The 19,621-nt window shown below is 46.9% G+C and overlaps 1 protein-coding gene across 1 annotated transcript in view; it reads left to right on the top strand.

Annotated features, from left to right (window-relative positions):
• Positions 1-19,621, top strand: part of MAML2 (mastermind like transcriptional coactivator 2) — a 315,731-nt gene that overhangs the window by 287,390 nt on the left and 8,720 nt on the right. Inside the window, exons 3-4 of the mRNA XM_074984399.1 lie at positions 4,398-4,607; positions 16,753-16,864. Of these exons, the coding sequence (XP_074840500.1) occupies positions 4,398-4,607; positions 16,753-16,864 (322 nt within the window). The remainder of the gene's footprint in view (positions 1-4,397; positions 4,608-16,752; positions 16,865-19,621) is intronic.

Genomic DNA, 19,621 nt, shown 5'->3' with positions numbered 1-19,621 from the left:
CTCAGCCTGAAACCCCGCCAGGCCCACAGACCCAACCCACTGCAGCCTGACCCCCCCGCCTGCCCCACAGACCCAACCCACCACAGCCTGCCTGCCCCTGCCTGCCCTGCAGACCCAACCCACTGCAGCCTGAAACCCTGCCAGCCTCACAGACCCAATCTGCAGCAGCCTTAACCCCACCACCCACACCTGCACCACGGACCCAACCCACCACAGCCTAAACCCCCCCGCCCACCGCACGGACCCAACCCCCCACAGTCTAACCCCCCCCCTCAACAGACCCAACCTGCCACCAGGTTTTAACCCTCCCTCCCATTCATGGCCCCACACTGCCCCCAGCCTTTAACTCTCTCCAACCCTCCCAACCCAAGGTTCACTTACCTTTCAAAAGCAGCGCCACCTCCTGACACTCCTTTGCCAAGTTAGGAGCACTAGGAACCAATCAGAGACTTTCACTTGTATTTTAATGGGAATTTAGTGTCCCTCTTACAAGTTTTCCCCTACGAACATAAAGTTGGGAACCAACTGTGCTCATATAGCGAGGGATGAGTGTGCGTTACCCATATGGCCTAGTCTGAATGCCGCAGAATTATTTTCAATTTGAAATAGCGATAACCACCAAGAGAGAGACAATGGGGCTGAAGTAATATATTTTGTTGGACAAATCTTTTGGTGAAAGACGCAAGTGTTTACACTTCACAGAAGACCTCCAGTAAAAATTTGTTTTCCTACAGTGCTAGAAAATTCACACCTGCTAGCAGGCATAATGATATTAGCAAAACCCTCTGGACAGGTGTCATAAATAACTGCATGGAAAGGGTTAACCCTAACAGAGGGCTCTCAGCAGGGGGTGATCAGGTAAGCCAGTGGGAAGAGGAACTTTTCTGAACTGAGAACAATTGCAGTCTGAGGGGTCTTTGTGTGGCTGCAGAAGAGAACAGAGGGAGGTGGTTACTCCTGAGCAGCTGGAGTGAATCCAGTAAATATCCTGGGTGTCTCATAATCAGCCATAGATACGTAAGTAGAAGGGAAATATGTAGTTGGACACAATCAGGGTATGGTTATTTTGAATCTGGTGTGGATGTTTTGTTTTGGTTTTGGTTTTGGTTTTTTAGTGGCTTTGGTTAATGACAATTCTTTCCCCTGTATTCTGTAACTTCTAATATGAATCCCAGGGAAGTAATTCTCTGTGCTGCAATGGTATGATTGAGTTTATTCTCTCTTGTTTTGTGAATAAATTATGTTTTTTTAAGCAAGTGATCTGATTCCCTTGTCCTGAGAAGAGTCTGTATATCTTATAACCCTACGCCTTAGACTGAAGGGTCAGCTATCGGATTCCAGTTCTTTGTGTGTCTAAACTCTCCTGCAGGAAGGTTAAGAGCTTGGGGTACCCCACAGGGAGACATCCCAAGTGTGTCTTCCTGGTTTAATGTTTTTTTTTTTCTCACTTGAGTGGATGCGGTGACTACCCCCCCCCCCCACCAAGGTTGGGAATCTGTGCCCCTGGGGAGATTTTTAGGCAAAGCCTTTTATTGGCTCTGTAGTGTAGACATGGTCCTAACCCTGTGTCACCTGGGTGTGGAGACCCCACTGTTCTGCAGGCATTTTTCCCTATTATCTCCACTCTTACACCCCTTCCCTGGGAAGCTGTATCTGTTACTAGGGCCCAGCTCTGGCTTCCAGTCTGGCCAAGGGTGAGGCCTCAGGGGAAGAAAAAAAGCTGGTGTGCAGTCTCAGGAGGAGAAGGAGTAGGGGGCAGAACCATGGAGGGGTGGGGTTTCTGCATGTGACCTGCATTTGCCTTTTGACAGGTAGTCACCCTGTCCTTCCTCTTCACACCCCAGTGTGCGTGGCCTTGTGTGAAACATTGCAGAGAGAAGCCAGCCAGTTGGGCCAGAAGCAGCCAAAGCAAAGACCACTGGACCTACAGAGAACTTCCACAGTCTTGACTGGACTTTTTCTGCCCTGCGCTGACTGGCCGTTAGCTCTAACACTCTCTCCCCTTCCCTCACTGTGTCTTCACCTCGGGTTCACGCCACACCTCTTTTCCCTTCTCATCCCCTGTTCAGTCACCTCTTCCCCTCCCCTGCTCCTTGCTTCCCATTTAGAGCAGGTTTCCTAAACTGTGTTCTGCGGAACACTGGTGTTCCATGAACAGCTCGCAGGAGTGCCACGGCAGCGTAACAGCCAGCACCTATGTGGCACCTGTATATATCTTCTATTATTAAAACGAGATACAGTGTTAGTTCTTCATTGCTATGACACCTGATTCAATTGTTTCATTTTGGTTTTGCTGTATATGTTGCTCTTTGATTTTTGTGTTTGTTTGTTTTGGTTTTGGTCTGACAATTTCATAGAATCATAGAACAATAGAGCTGGAAGAGACCTAAAAAAGCCATCGAGTCGAGCCCTCTGCTCTAAGCAGGACCAAACCCATCAGATCAGCCTCGCCAAGGCTTTGTCGAGGAGAGACTTAAACACCTGCAGGGATGGAGACTCCACTACTTCCCTGGGCAGACCATTCCAATGCTTCACCACCCTCCTAGTGAAAAAGGTTTTCCTAATGTTCAATCTGAACATTATTTTCAAAGTTCTTCTGCAGAAAAATATTACTGCTTGGTGTTGTATGGTCGCAAATCATTTAAGAAAAATAGATTTAGAGAACCTCCTCCTAACTCTCCGCTCCCCAACAGTGTTCCCTCTATTTTTTAGCATCATGGGTGGAATAAATTTTGTTATGCACACCAAGACATGCAGATGCGCACCACCAATAGAAACACATGCTGCCAGCTGGGGGGCACCTGAATCTCTCCTGAACAGCCACCTAAGCACTCATCTTACAGGAAACACTGCTGCCCACCTGAAAAACTTAATGCAGCTACCCTACTGTTTGCTGCCATGCTCTGCTTCTCTTTGCTTGTGTATTAGACCCCTGTCCTTGCCCTGAATCTGTCTTGACTCATGGGACTGTAAACACTTTGGATCAAAGATTGTCTCTTGTTCTGTTTGTAGAGTTGGGGACACTGGGGGGAGTCTCTCTTCATCAGCCTCTAAGCCCTGCTGGGAAAAAAAATAAACGCAATCAACATTAATAACTGGAGCTGATTCTGTAGTGGCAGAATTTACTGTTTTCTTTCACCTTCATTGTTCCTGGGAGAACTGAAGGAGTAGGGTGGCCATCCGTCCCATATTTGGTGGGATGGTCCCTTATTTAGGATGCCAAAAAGGCATCCCGACTTATATTTAAAAGAGACTAATTGTCCTGTATTTGGGTCCCCTCACCCACCCGGGGACCTCTTCTGCCAGCAGCTCCTGGCCAGAGAGCACTCAGCTGCCACGTCTGTGCTACTTGCCCAGGGCTCCGAGAGGAAGGGCAGGTGGCTGCCGCTTCCCTGGTGCTTGGGGGTGGGGGAGGGCCGGTGGCTGCCACTGCCCCAGAGCTGGAGGGGTGAACAGCCGGCAGCTGTTGCTACCCTGCGGCTGAGGCGGCGGGGGGAGGGAGAGGAGAGTGCTGGTGCCTGCCACTTCCCTTGCGGGGGAGCAGGGGGAGGGCTGGTGGCTGCCGCTTCCCTGGGCCTCCCGGTGTTGGCAGGGGAGAGCGCCACCTCCTTCCCCACTCCCTGGGGCTTGGTGGAGCCAGGAGAAACAGCCCCCCCCCCCCCCGATATCTCCCTGTCCCATATTTGGGGTGGGAAGACATGGTCACCTTATGAAGGTGCAAATGAAAAGGCACCGGTCACTGCACCGAAAGTGACAGCTAACCACTTCCTTGTGTCTGAGAAGGTACCAAATAGCTGTCACGTCTAGTAGAAAGTTTCACTATAATAGTTGTTGTTTCTTACCAAATTAAAGGTGTCAATAGATGCAGTAACAGCAACGAAGGGTCCTGTGGCACCTTACAGACTAACAGAAAAGTTTTGAGCATGAGCTTTCGTGAGCACAGACAGACTCAAAACTTTTCTGTTAGTCTATAAGGTGCCACAGGACCCTTCATTGCTGTTACAGATCCAGACTAACACGGCTGCCCCTCCGATAGATGCAGTGTCTGTTGGCATGTAATCATACGAATTGCCATGTGTTCTTATGGGAGTTCCCTATAAAATTCCCAGGAGAGCTCAGTTACTTCCTTTGAGGTTCCATAAACTCCTGTTAGAATGTCAAGGTTTCCCACTGAAACCACATGGTAGGTTTTCAAAGCCTGCATTAGAGTTACTACTTCTGATCGCTTCTTTGTATGAGCCTCTGTTATCAGTCTCTTGTCCTGCGGCTTAAGGGGCAGTGCTGCCCACTTGCTCGGTGTAAAAAGAGTCATTGCCTTTTCAGGATGTTTTTTAATTTTTTATTCATTTTATCATTCAAAAGCCGTTTTGGTTTTGTTTCTTTTTTTTCTTTTTCAGGATCAGCAGCACTCCGTGGTAGGCCAAGGTGCAGGCCCCAGTCCAAATTCCAGTCCTTGCTCAAATCCAAACTCTGGAAGTGGTTACGTGACCTCGCCCCAGCAATCAATGTTGAATCAGCAACTGATGGAAAAGAAACAGGCTCTGCAGAGGCAGATGATGGAGCAAAAACAGCAGCTCCTTCTACAGCAGCAGATGATGGCAGAAGCAGTAAATTTCCTTTCTAATTTCTATTTTATTTTCATCAGATACATAAAAATTAGGGATGGGAGAGATCAGTTAGGTCATTTTGTCCATCCACTGAACACTAATTGCTGTTTCCTATAGCAGATAGTGCTTTGTTCAGCCTATTTTAAATAATTTGAGTGTTGAAGCTTTTACTACTTTCTTTAGGAGACTATCCCACAGTCTGAGTTCTTATCATTATGAGATTTTTCCTAATATTGAGTCTAAATTTCCAGTAACTCAGTTTCATTTGGTTACTCCAGATTATGGCCCCAATCAAGCAAAGCACATGCTTAATTTTAAGCCTGTGAGAGGCCCCAGGGACCCAATTCTCATTTATACTGAAGCCACTGTGACCACTCTAGCTATGTAGAAAAGCATTCAAGTGAGTGTAAGTTATTTGTTTGCGCCCACTTTAAGGATTCTGTAAATGGGCAGAGTGGTGTAAAGTAGTTTTAGTGTACACTGGAATAAGGAGCATTGACTTCAATGGCAGGTGCTTAAAGTTAAGCACTTCCTGAAGTGTTTTGCTGGATCATGGGCTATATGAATTCTATTTCATATTTCAGACACACCGTTAGATCTATATAGCCAGTGGTCATACCTCTCTTTGATTTGAGGGAAAGCAGAGAGTTTCTTTTACGGTGCTTTATTTGTAATTCTGGTTCCTAGGGGCCCAATTCTCTGTTGCTCTCTAGCTGGTGCAGCCATAAACCCCAGTGTAAAGTGAGTGAGAAATCATGACAATTTAAGTTGGCAGCTCCTCTCATCTACTTTGTACCGGTGTCAGGGACTATACAAGAGGCAGAGCAATGGAGAATCGGGCCCAGCATGCAGCCTGAGAAGCACTGAAAGGAAAGGTAAAAAGAAATGAAAATAATAATTCCAAAGTGATGCCCTCTATGGATCAGTTTGTGGTCATTTGTGTTCCGTGCTTGTTATATATGACACACAAGCACACAGACACACACATCAAACAGTCTCCATTGCAATTTAGAAGAATTACTGCAGACCAAGGCTTTTATGGGAACAAAATGGTTTCTGTTCTTCACAAGGGTTCAGGTTGGGAGGTTTGTTAAGATGAGCCTGATAAATCTTAATCAGAGTACAAGTTCCCAAACTGCAATATGGAAACGCCTGAATACCACAACAAAGAGTGTTCTCACAGTGTTTACAGCCATGGTGGGAAGCAGAAGAACCAGATTTCTCACAAGAGGGCCTGTTTTAGGCAGAAGAGGTCAAACTAGGTCTGATTTCTGACCAGGTTCAGATGAACATCCAGTGCCTAATTCACATTTATACTGAGCCTTCTTTTCACCATTCTGGCAGTGTAAAGAATCTAGAAAATAAATTGTAACTTACCTCCACATTAATGCCCCTGCACATTGCCAGAGTCGTGTACAGCAGCCTTTGTGTAAATGAGAAACCTCCTCCCCTGACACCAGTGGTTTTGGATATTTACAGAGTTAAGTCAACTTAAATTACATCGGTGATAATAAGCTGGTTCGATTATATCGATTGTACATGTCTGCACAATGCTCCATGTGTTGGCAGAACACATCCACAGATGGTGCTCTTAATCAAGAGAAAGAGAACGTTGCATAGCTATCCCACTATGCAACCTGCCACCTTCTTCATCTGGGACATCTGGGAATAGATCACAATGTATGTTGGGAGTATAGGGGTATGCCCCCTGGCCCATGATACAGTACTTTCTGTCCCATCATTCCATGGGCTTCCAACTTTGTTCTGCACCATTTTTGAACAGCCCCTGTAATCTGAAAGCATCGATTTTGACCTGCTCACCAGTCTGGTGATGAGCGTTATGAACACAATGCAAGTGATCCTACAATATTTCATGTGTTGTGAAACATAAGGCAAACCTCTGGTGCTTGTCCTTCTTGCACAGTGGAAATACCTAATCCAAACTTGCTGCTGGCTTTCACAGAGCAGGTGTACACTGTGGAACCTTGGTACTGGGCTTGGCAAACAAGCACTTGAGTGGTGGGATCACTTTGTGATGCATCTATGGGACAACAAGCTGTGGCAGCAGAACTTCTGGACGTGCCAAGACCCTTCCCGGAACTGTGTGTAGCTCGCCCCTGCCCTGCCGTGCAAAGACACCCGAATGAGAGCTGACTTCACGATGGAAAAGTGAGTGGTGCTTAGTGCATGAGAGCTGCCAACTTAAGAGTGCTACTGGTCAGGCGCAAATCAGTTTGGAGCTGGAAATTCTATTGTAGTAGTTGCAGTGGTGCAAGTGTGCAGGGTCTTTTACTGGCGTCTGCTACAAAGGATTGTTTGAATCAGCGATGCTTTGAAGGAGCATTTTGGCAATGAGCTGAGCAATGTGCAGGAAATACTTGATGTTGAACCAATGGGATTGCCAAACTGCAGAGGGAAAATAGATGACATGCATATAACAATTTTGGCGCCAGACTATCTTGCAACGGAGTATGGCAACCAAAAGGGCATCTTCTCCAGAGCCCTGCAAGCACTGGTGAATCACCATGGCTTTTTCACTGACATCAAGGTGGATTGGTCATGGGAGGTGCATGACGCACACCTCCGTATGAACACTGGCCATTATGGAAAGCTATAGGCAGGGACTTGCTTTCCAGATCAGAAGATTCCAACCGGGGATGTTTAAATGTCCGGAATAATCCTTGGAGACCCAGCCTACTCCATGTTCATGAAGCCTTACAGGAAGAGCCTAGAAAGCAGCAAGGAGCGCTTCAACAACAGGCTCAGCTGGTGCCAAAAGACTGTTGAATGTGCTTTTGACAGATTAAAAGGCTCCGGTGTTGCCTTTTTGACAGGACAGGCCTGTCTGAAGACAATATTCCAATAGTCATAGCAGCCTGCTGTACTCCTCATGGTATTTGCAAAATGATGGGAGAAATGTTTCCCCAGCTGGAGCGCCGAGGTGGATTGGCTGGCTACTGTGTTTGAGCTGCCAGCTACCTGGGCAGTTAGAAGGGCTTAGCAGGGAGCTGTTCAAATCAGAGGTGCTTTGAAGGAGCATTTTGGAAATGAGTCCCAGTGATGTAGCGTTATGCATATGGCTGGCAATATTTACTTGCTGCTCTGAATGACCCCTTTGCTTCCTGAGCTTTAATTACAATCAGCAAATGTTCTTCTCTGTGTTTGAATTTTAGCGGCAATTACCACGTGCATGACACAAAGATTCATTTTGTTTTACAGACTGTATTTTAATTAAAGGATAATGTACTATTTTTATTTGCAAACAGGGGACATGGCAATGAGGAGCAATCTTTCACTTAAGGGTTTCAAAGTTGTGTGTAACTCTGGCTTTCATTGGAAAAACCAGTCGCTGGGGTGGCGTGTAAGGTGTAGTACAGTGAAATATGGGGGAAGTCCATGTGTCGTGGTGGCTACAGGGAAGTCCAGTCTGAGTTTTTCATTAAATGTCTCCACTGGCATGCTTGTTTTGCTGTCTGCTGTGTGTGTTGACTGCTGCACTTTGCAAAGCACGCCCTCCTTACTCCTCCTGGTTTGCCTCCATATCTGATGGACGCCCTCAGCTGGTATATCTGAGGTAGGCCTCACTCCCTCAGGGAGCTGATGGGCAGGATCCCTTGGGACGCTAATATGAGGGGGGAAGGAGTCCAGGAGAGCTGGCTGTATTCTAAAGAAGCCATATTGAGGCAGCAGGCGCAAACAATCCCAGTGTGCAGAAAGAATAGCAAATATGTCAGGTGACAAGCATGGCTTAACGGAGAAACCTCAGGTAGTCTTACACACAAACGGGAAGCGTACAAGAAGTGGAAGCTTGGACAGGTGCCTAAAGAGGAGTATAAAGGGCCTTGCTCAGGCATGCAGGGGTGTAATCAGAAAGCTGATGGGGTTCAACAAGGAGAAGTGCAAATCCTGCACCTAGGGTGGAAGAATCCCCTGCCCACCTACAGGCTGGGGACCACCTGGCTAGGCCAGGTGTGTCCAGCACGACAGGGGCAGCTTCCAGCACCCTGCCATGAGATACAGGGGTGGAGCTGGCAGGGCTCTCTGTGGAGAATGCAGGCTCTGTCCCTCGCTGGGGTTTGTCCCCACAGGGTCCCCGTAACGAGTATTCCCAGCGCGCACTCGTTCTCTCACTCTCCCGCCGGCATGGTAGCAGAGCAGCCCCGCTGAGGGCGTCAAGCCACTGAGGATGCTGCCGAACGGCATCATGCAGGTTGCCTACTACAGCCAGGCCGTCATCACCGAGGAGTTGCTGCAGGGCCAGCTCTACCCTACCCTGAGGTGGCAGCGCAGGAGTTCCGTGCCCTGCTCACCAAAATGAGCAGTGTCCTCAAGGTAGTGGCACCCAGCTGGACAGACAGAACACAGACGGACTGACTGGGCTGGAGGGGGAGTGGGGAGTTGTCAGGACAGATGGACAGGCTGAGCTGGAGAGGCAGTGGGGGGTGTTGAGACAGATGGATGGAGAAGCTGGGCTAGAGAGGTGCATGCAGGGGTTGGGTCTAAGGCTGGGGGTGGTTTGGGATTGCGGGGTGTTTGTGGCTGTGGGCGGGTGGGGAGGCTGGGGGTGGTTTGGGGCTGGGGGAGGGTTTAACCTGGGAGCAGTTTGGAGCTGTGGGAGGTGTTAAGTCTGAGGGCAGGGGGAGCAGTTCAGGGCTGCAAGGGGTTTAAGTCTGGGTGCGGGGGGTGGTTTGGGCCTATTTTGTGTTCGGCCCTGCAGAACGTGTCAAAAATTGCCGTGTGGCCCCCCGATGAAAAAAGATTGGACACCCCTGGTCTAGGCAGCAGTTTTGCAGAAAAGGACCTGGGTGGATTACAGTAAACAAGAAGCTGGATATGAGTCAGCAGAGTGCCCTTCTTGTCAAGAAGGCTAATGGCACATTGGGCTGCATTATTAGGAGCATTGCCAGCAGATCAAAGGAAGTGATTATTCCCCTGTACCTGGGACTATGGGGCCACACCTGGAGCACTGTGTCCCGTTTTGTGTCCCTCCCGCAGAAGCGATGTGGACAAATTGGAGACCAGAGGAGGGCAGCAAAAATTGGTATGGGGCTGGAGCACATGACTTAAAAGGAGAGGCTGAGGGAACTGGGCTTCCTCTTCGGAGGAAAAGGATGGGCCGGGATTTGACAGCTGCCTTCAGTTACCTGAGCAGGGTTTGCAAAGAGGATTTTCAGTGGTAACAGATTACAAAGCAAGGAGCAACAGTCTCAAGTTGCAGTGGAGGAGATTTAGGTTGCATATTAGGAAGAACTATTTCATTAGGAGGGTGCTGAAGCACTGGAATGGGTTGCCCAAGAAGATGGTGGAAACTCCATCCCTAGAGGTTTTTAAACCCAGGCTTGACAAAGCTATGACTAGAATGATTTGGTCAGGGTTGGTCCTACTTTGAGCAGAAAGTGGACTAGATGACCTCCTGAGGTCTCTTCCAACCCTAAACTTCACATACCCTGAAGCCAAAGAAACAACGGACAGCGGCAATATTGTGTGTGTGCTCTCAGCCATGACTCATAAAGGTTACACTGTCCCTTGGCTAGCACACAGCTTGGTGAGAGTCCCAAATATGGTGGGCTTGGCAGCCAGTGGTTGGGAAGCGGGAATGGGCAAAATGGGACCATGGGTCTGGGTGGTTAGCAAAGAGGGCTTAGGGAGACTATTCTGAATATTGGTACGCTTTTCCATAGGCTGGGGTAATCAAACCTGATACCTGACTCCTGAGAGTGACCCAGGATGCCAGGGTGCATCTCCTTCATGCATGCAGCTTCTGACTGGGTCTGTAGGAGGTTCGCCTGTGTGCTGCTTTGATCCCTGCAGAAATGTACTGGTTGGCATGGCAAAGTTTCCTCCAGCAGGGGAAGAAACAAGCAGCTCTGCCAAGGAACCTTAAGCATAGGATCTCAGAGTATCTACTCAAAAATGTCCTGGAGATCTCTATGGAGGATTCCCAAGTCATCCTGCTGTACATTAACAAATTTTTCCACCAGGCCCCAGTGGTGTAGCTGCATAGTCTCTGTTCTTAATGTCTCTCTCTTAACCCTCCTCTACTATATAATAAAATAAATAAGATCTCAATTAACTGTAAGTATGCAGTATTAAATCAAAATGTGTGCTTACTGAGTGTTGGAACTGGAGTGACAGGACTGGCTTAACCTCTCCAAAATCAAAAATAGGTTCTGCCTTGCCAAGCCTCCACATGCCCCTATCACGTCATTCTCCACCTCTCCTTCCTCACCTACCACTTCATCTTTGGGGTTGACTTTGCTGGCTGCTGACTTCAGTCCCCTGCCCCCACAACTCATGGCGATGGGGTCACAGCTGAAGATGGTGAGCATTTCCTCATGGATGTGGTGTGTCTTTGGTGCTGCACAAACGCAACAGTTGGCCTTCTTTGCCATCTGGCATGCCTGCCTCAGCGCCTGGTTGTATGCCTTTTGTGTCCTTTCTCCTGTATGCCATGAGCAATATGCCCTACAGCTGGAGCAAAGCTGTGACTGCACAGCCTCCTCTCTCCACCCCCGCAGACCCAACAGCTCCAGTGTGTTCTAGGTGGGAGTGCATCTGTTCCGGACAGCCAGCATGGTCAGCTGGGAAGATGCAGTGTGAACAGTCCACGCTGAACAAACAGGAAGAGGGATTTTAAAAGTTTCCAGGCCTTTAAACAGGGGAGGTGCACATCTCTGTGTACCTGCAAGGCAGCAGATCTCAAACTGCTGACCAGGATGGGCATTGTGGGCCACCTCCTGGAGGCCTCTGAGGGCAACCTCAGCAAGGGCAGTGCCTATGCCACACTGACTACATCACAGAAAGCTCTGTCCTGATTTTCATGTTGGTTTAATTTTGTCAGTCTAATGGGGGAGTTACAGAGGCTGGCGGAACATTTTAGCATGCACATCTCCACTGTTTTGTCAAAGAAAACTGACTTTTGTTGACAAAACTGTATAGTGTAGACAAGGTCTTATTCTAGCTGTGATTCTGAAAACTGTGTCCTTTGAGGTTTACAAATTCCTACGTGCCACCTTCTTCAGCTGTGCTCAAAAAATCTTTTTTGTCTCCCCCATCCTCCCTCCCAAACATAGATTGTGTTTCAGATACAGGTGAAAGTTTGGCTAGATTTGCTGGCAGGTTCACAGAGAAAGCAGATTGCAGAGCTTTTTGGATGCAGAGGATGTTCAGCTCCCTTTGCTAGCAGATGGTGGGAATTGTGAGAGACCACCCACATGCTGCCTCTGGGAATCTACAGAGGACTCGTCCCCAGCTCACTGCTGTGCACGCTGGGTTGCTAGAAGTGAGCGGATTCCTTCTGTTTGAAGTTTTGAAAACTCCTGGAGAGTGTCACAACTTGAGCTTCTGGTTTTTGGCATGTGTTTCCTGGAGGCCAAGGGGGTGAATATACCCACCACACTTCACAAACAGAGCACTAACTGAAGAGACCTGGTTTCTGAGATTATTTTCCCAGCATTTTTTCAGGGGAGGCTGCTCCTGCTCAGCCCGCCTCAGACCAGAGGCTCACACTAATCCCAAGCATGAAATACAAGTGCAGTGTTCAGCACACTCAGGAGAATGGGTGAGATTCAGGAGTTAATGGACAGTAAACACAATGCTAGGCATGACTGTGTGTAAATCAATACTGCTGATTTGGTAGTTAATTATTATTATAGAAATATATTATAAACAAATACAGGTGAAAGCCCAAATCCTTGCTCACACTTGCTGACACGTCGTGTCATTTCTGGGATGCCTGACAGGTTATAAATAATGTTCTGGAGCCAGATTTTTGAGTCAAACAAGATCATATTTGCTTATGCTTCGCTTTACAACTTGCTTTATTTCACCAAGAGGGTGATGCAGCACTGGAATGCATTATCTAGGGTGGGGAGGGAATCGCCATCCTTAGCGGTTTTTAAGTCCCAGCTTGACAAAGTCCTGGCTGGGATGATTAAGTTAGGGTTGATCCTGCTTTTATAGTGTGAAATACAAGATAAGGAAAGCAGCCAGAAAGGATAAGGTGAAATGGTTAGAGGAGCAGTGTGAAGATATAGGCTATGTCTACACTAGCCCCAGAACTTCAAAAGGGGCATGACAATGAACCTGATTGAAAGACGCTAATGAAGCGCTGCCATGAATATGCAGTGCCTCATTAGCATAATGGCGGCCACAGCACTTTGAAAGCACTGCTTTCGATCACACGCAACATGTCTACACGGATTCCTTTTTGAAAGGACCCCACACACTTCGAAATCCCCTTATTCCTATTTGGTTATAGGAATAAGGGGATATTGAAGAGTGTGGGGTCCTTGCAAAAAAGGACACCATGTAGACGAGCCGTGTGCAATCAAAAGCAGTGCTTTTGATGTGCTGCAGACGCCATTATGTTAATGAGGCAATGCATATTCATGGAAGTGCCTCATTAGCATCTCTCGATTAGGTTCATTGTCATGCCCCTTTCGAAGTTCTGGGGCTAGTGCAGACATAGCCATAGAGAGGTATTACGGCAAGTCCAGAGAGGTATATAAGATTATTAGAAATATTAATAGGAAGTGGCAGCCAAAGCAGAAAGCAATCAAAGATGAGAACGCAGTGGTCATGAACAAGAAGTTGGTTGTGCAGCAATGGATGAGATATTGCTCCAATCTGTACAAAGCACAGTTGGATCCAAATGTCTCAGAGAGACTGATGGAAGAACTGAAAGAGATATCCCCATCGAGCATTGAGAGCGAGACCAATATTTCGAAGGAGGAAGTAGAAAGAGCAATGAAACAGCTAAAGAACAGCAAAAGCCCTAGAAATGATAAGCTCATAGGAGGGATGATCAAGTACAGTGGAGAAAGTATGATTCAGGAAATACACAGATTATGTAATACATTGTGGAAAGAACGGAAGGCACCCGAGGAATGGACAAAATCTGTGCTAGTGACAATACGCAGAAAAGGAAGCACGTTGGAGTGCAAAAACTACAGCACAATTGCCCAAAGGAGTCATCTAGGCAAGATGTTGATGATGATACTGATGGAGAGACTGAAATCGCAGATAGAAGAATGTCTAGCAGATGAACAAGCAGGATTCAGGAAAGATAGCGGTACCATATAGCAGATATTGGCACTAAGATTGATAGCAGGGAAAGCTTGATGAAACAAGAACATCTACAATTGCTTTGTCGATTTTCAGAAGGCATTTGACGGTATAGATCAGAAAGTGACTTGGGTGGTGTTGGAGTCAAATGGAGTGGATAGCAGACTGATATGGTTGATGAAGGATATCAATGACAATGTGGAGACAATGGTGAGAACATGCAGAGAGTTGGGAAGGTGGTTTAGAACAAGTAGTGGTATGAGACAAGGAGATCCAATATTACTGAGTATCTTCATCACAAACCTAGAGAGAGCAATGGACAAGATCAAGGACAAGGAAGAAGGGATGTTGGTGTACAGGATGAGAATTAACACCTTGAGGTTCACATATGATATAGTTGTCATTGAGGAAGACAAAGAAAGGCTAGTGAGGACGGTGCAGGTGCTAAATGAGGAGAAAATGTGGTACAAACTGATTATGAACAACGATAAAACCAATGGTATTTGGAGATAAGGAAATAGGAAGATGTGTTTGAACTAGAGAACGTAGAGAAGTTCACGTATCTGGGGAGCAACATAACGGATGATCTAGACTGTAAGAAGGAAATAGTGACTAGAATAGCAAAAGCAAGAGCGAGTTGAAAGATCAGGAAAAACAAAGCAATTAGCTTAGGAACAAAGCTGAGCGTCTTGAAAACGTGTATTCAGTAGCATGTTGTGGGGATGTGAGACATGGGTGATAACAAAAAATTTGAAGAGAAAACGATATTGGCGTTCGAGAAGTGTTGTTATAGAAAGATCCTGAGAATAGGATGGATGCCGAAGGTCACCAATGAGGAATTATATACGAAGATACAGCCAAAAGAGCCTACTGCAGAAGGTTATACAATGCAAGTTACAGCTAGTCTGGCATATCTGCAGAATGAACAACAAACAAAAAGTCAAGACCCTGGATTTTGGCATAATGGACAGTTCAGATAGGAGAGGCAGACCCCACAGATGGGTAGATGGGTAGATGATATAGTAGATTGGTGCAGAGCTAATCTACAGAAACTAAGGCACTCTGCACTGGACAGGGAAAGATGGAAGGAAATAGTGAGGGAGAAATCAGATGCCAACTTGCACTGAGACCATGGTTGTTGATAGTGATGATGATCCTGTTTTGGACAGGAGGCTGGATTTGATGACCTCGTGAGGTTTCTTCCAGCCCTAGGATTCTGTGATTCTACACATTCCAAGGGGAGTATTAGGCCTGTTCTTGTACCATTGAAATCAATGAAAGTTTTGCCACTGAGTTCTGTGTGTCAGCTAAAGCCCTTGATGAGGAGATCAGGACATGTGCTGTTGACATTATCAGTTTATGAATCTAACACCATGAACCTGATGCCTGCAAGATGGGCTCCCTTAGCAGCCCAGGGAGAATTCAGGGTTCTGCCCCACTCTCTTTTCAGGCCTTTTCCTTAAGGGAGAATAACAAACAGAATCTCCTGGAGCCAACAGGCTGCATTTGTCTGGCAGAGAGCACATACCTTCCTTCACAGCCCAGCTAAATTGTGTGAGAGGCAGCCTTTAGCCACAGGTAAGGCTGATGGACCCAGGTTGTCCACAGGAGGGAACGAACCTGCGCCAGTGCCTCTCTACAGCATGCACTAAAACCCAGTTGGCCCTCAGCATGTAACCCCAGAGGCACCGAAACCACTGCCAAAGGAGAGTGACATCGGCTCTACAGGCTAAGCTGAGAACCAGCAGACTTCACTCTATACTGACCGTCCCATCCTGTCATAGTTCCCCTTTCTTCTCCCTGTGTCATAGACATGGCCATTGAAATCAGAGCTTCGGCACAGAATCCTCACCACCACAGGGGTTGGCTTCCTCAGCGGCAAGACCATTTTCCTCCAGGACTGTGCACTTCTGCTGCCAGCATCTCTGTGTCACCTCTAAGAGGCATGGGCTTTTCAGGGCACACCTCTGAGAGGTGTTAGACTGACAGGCTTGGTACAGGGGCTGACAGACAGATGGTAGAACACAGAGGGGATTTTGCCTCAGGTGCAGTGTAGACACAATGGCACAGTGAAGAGGAAGGAGGTGGGTGAGGGGAAGGGATTGGCTTTGAGGAGAAGGGAAAAGGTAGAAAGGTCACAGGCTCATGTTTTAGTTCCCAAATCTCAGTTTTTCACCAGTTTTTGCTTTCTCTTCCTTGAGACAAGGCTAGGGTGGCCACATTGCCCTGTGGCAAATATAGGACACTGGTCTCCAGGGATAAGGAGCTGCCGTTCCATGTCAGGGCTCCTCAGCAATGGGGGCAGCTGCCCCACAGTTAGGCACCAGGGATGGGGGCTCCAAAGTCTCCTGATGAGGGGGAATAGAGGATGGGAGCTCCACAGCCTCCCAGCATGGGGGCACCAGGGAATGAAGAGGCCACCCTGTGGCAGAGCTCACCAGCAGCAAAGGCTACCTCTGCGGGGTGCCATGGAATGGGGCAGCCATCCAGTGGAGGAGGTTCCTGGCAGTGGAGGCTGCCATCTCGTTACACTGAGTCCCAGGGAACAGGAACCCCACAACATATGGGACAGTTAGCCCATTTTCTTAAAGTCGGGATGCCTGTGAGACAGCTTCAATAAGGGACTGTCCTGGGAAAAACGGGACAGTTGGTTACCGTAGACAAGGCTAGTATTATTGAAGTTAATTATTTATATTATGACAATGTCCTGTATCCCCAATTAGAATCATGGCTTGATTGCATTAGACCCAGTACAAACTTACAAGCTGAAGCAGATTTTTTTGGTTGTGTCACTGGTACCCAAAATGAGGAAGAATAGACCACTAGACTGCTAGGGCTTGATCCAGTAGACAATAACTTTAATGGGAGCAGGACCAGACTCAAAGCTATTGAAATCAGAGGAAGACTTCCATTGGTTTTAATAGATTGGGGCCATAAAGAGCAATTTTAACGCTTTGGTCAGCACTACCACTGTGGCAGTGGGAGGCAAGGGGAAGGAACCACTTCCATTTGGTAAGTACAAGTAGAAAGTATAAAGAAAACAAAGTAACATATTTCCATTTCTGCTCTAATTCCCTAGGAGAAAATTGCTCCACAAGATCAACTGAACAGACACTTGATAAGGCCACCACCAGATTACAAAGACCAAAGAAGGAACGTGGTCAGCATGCAGCAAGCAAACCAGTATTCTGGTAAGGGGACTTAACCAAAAAGAAAACCGTGGTTATGAAGACTGGCCAGAAGGCCTCCACAAGTACTGACAGGATAGGCCTGATTCAGTGTCAGTTACGTCGGGTGCAAAAGCAAGTGCCAAGTGGATGTGAAATTCCACTGTTCAGATACGGCATTTTGTGCCAGCATAAATAACAGGAAATGAAGTAGTGGAGAATAGTGTCTTGAAGGCTCCCCCACCCTCAGGAAATCTTCAGGGAGAAAATTCCGGATTGACACCCGCCTTGCCAAGTGGGTGCTGCAGATTGCGCCTCTGCTGTACATTTTGAAAACATCAGTACTATAGCTATGGTATTATTGAAATTGCAAAACAATATTAATAGTATCAATTAGCCAGTCTGTTTCATACAAGCATCTCACATTGGCCAGTACCAGCTGCTTCAGAGGAATAAGCAAGAATCCCCCTTAATGAAAGAACCTGCCCCATCAGTAGATGGTTACTTTATGTTCTGAAGCATGAGAGTCTATATATCCTTAATTCATTGACTGTACCCTAGCTGATATAATTGCGGTGATCTCAATAATCATTTACCCATCCACTCCTTTTTTGAAACATCAGTCTCAATGATGTCTTGTAGCAATGAGTTCCACAGATCGCTTAAGTGTGGTGTAAAAAGAAAGTTCCTTTGAGCCATTTGAAGTTTGATGTCTTTCATTTTCTTTGTCAAACTGTCTAATGGAGGTAATTAGCAATTCTCCAGAATAATCCCTTTGGGCCTTACTTCAGTGGGAGTTGTGCCTAAATAAGGACTACAGAGGGATGGGTTTGGATTTGAATTTGTATTCTGTTTGTTTTCCCACATTAAGAGTAGGCTGCACAGCATGGAGAGAGAACAAAAATGGAATCAGAAAGAGATGCAGGAAAGGAGGAAGATGCAGCAGATAAGATTAGAGTGGAATTCTGTTCTGAAGAATGATACTGTAAAATAGGATTGTGGGATTCTATGACATTTGCTTTGAGTGATCTCCATATCTAATATGCTCAACTAACAAGCTGTATTGTAAACTCAGCTTGGAATCAGAGTTCTTTCCTTCTCATAGATCTATATTCCGTAACAAATATTTTCAGGTCAAGATATGCCCTTAGTGACATTTTGCAGATCTATTGTCTTCAAGAAGGTTCCATAGGCATCAGTGACTCAAATTTAGCAAGCAGTTCTGCTGAGGGTGACCATCATAGGGTGTACTTTCCATTTAGTGTCTAGAGCTGATTAAGTCTGACACTGTAGGGGGCTCCCTGTCTCAGTCTCCCTTAATATAATCATTAAGTTCACCAAGGCTTTACATAGGGAAAAATACCCTTCTGTGGAATCTTTTTTCTTAACCAAAGACCCAATGAAAACACAAGCAAGACTGCACCTAAGCATCTTAGCTGGTTGGCAGAGCCAGTCTCAGTTTATCCATTCCCACCCATATCCACCAGTTTGCTCCAGAAGTGTTCTCTCGGTTGGGTCCCCACCCTAGAGCCAGGTCTTCCACTATCTGGAAGAAACCTTCCCCAGAGCTAGAAAGCTACAATGATCTGTCAGCTGCAGCTCTTCTGTGGGGCAGCCTATATTTCCTGACTGCCTGGTCTTCCTGACACAATTTGGGAGTTTCCTGATTCTAGGAGCACATCCTCTAGGGCTCCTTGTTCTAGAGAGTACTCTTGCTCAGCTTTCCTAGGAGCAACTCTCCTTGGAAGCTTCCTCTAAGAAGATATGAGTAGCAATATGGGGTCAGCTAGCACCTAGCCCAGAATCTTGTTTTCCAGCAGCAGCCAGTGCCACATGCTCCAGAAGAATTGAATGGGACAGAGGAATTGATTGAGTGACCTACCCCTGTCATTCAGGGCCTGCTCTCTGGGAACCACCTCAGAGAGCCCTGTGACCCTTTATCAGGCTCATTAGCAAATTAGCCAAACCTGCCAAACAGCAGGGTTGCTTGGGCTGTTACAGTGCAGTTGTGTTGATTTGGAACATGTGACTGTGTGGTAAGGTCATGTGTCAGAGCCAGACAGAGAGAAAGTTGTGAAGGGTTTGGTAAATAGGTGAAGATAATTAGTATCTTGCTGATTGTTGTCCATTGCACATATTGTGGCTCAGGTACAGATTTAGTTGCTTCCAGATGGGCTGACTTAGCTTATTTTCCCTTACAGGAGCCTGCCCCAGTTGGGTTAGTCCCTGAGTCCCCTCAAAGGCTAAGCTCCCATGACAGTGAGCTAGAAAGAATAGACCCCAGTTTATCTCTGCTGTAACATCACCTGCAGTGCAAGCCAGAGCGAAAACACCACCAGCTCTTGCAATTTGGAACTGTGCGAGATTTTTCTTCTTAAAGCTCTTGGAGTTCCATGATTGACTGCGACTCTCTGCTTTTGTTTTAAAAACAGTACTTTTTTAGCCCTCCCAACTGTGGAGAAAAGTGACCCAAACGCACTTAAAGTTCAAATATCAGAAAGCAAATAAAAATCTCATGCCAACCTCATGACACTTTGGAGACTGATGCCTTATTTTTGCGGGTTTAGGCTTGGCAATCCTAGACATGTAGAGCTTGCAAGGACCTCAAGAGGTCAGCAAGTACATCTGCCCCTTCCCCACCAAGCTGAGGCCAAATTAAATCACCAGCTATAACAGAATATACACAAGGAGCAAAGTTGGAGCAGAGTAACTTTTCCAAGTAGAACAGGAGACAGGGCTTTGCTATAAGCTTGCAGGAAACCCGCCAGACTGTTGCACAAG

This window comes from Carettochelys insculpta, chromosome 1, assembly GCF_033958435.1.
Source record: "Carettochelys insculpta isolate YL-2023 chromosome 1, ASM3395843v1, whole genome shotgun sequence".
Lineage (NCBI taxonomy): Eukaryota > Metazoa > Chordata > Testudines > Carettochelyidae > Carettochelys > Carettochelys insculpta.
The sequence above is the reverse complement of the archived record's forward strand: the minus strand, read 5'-3'. Positions and strand labels throughout refer to the sequence as shown.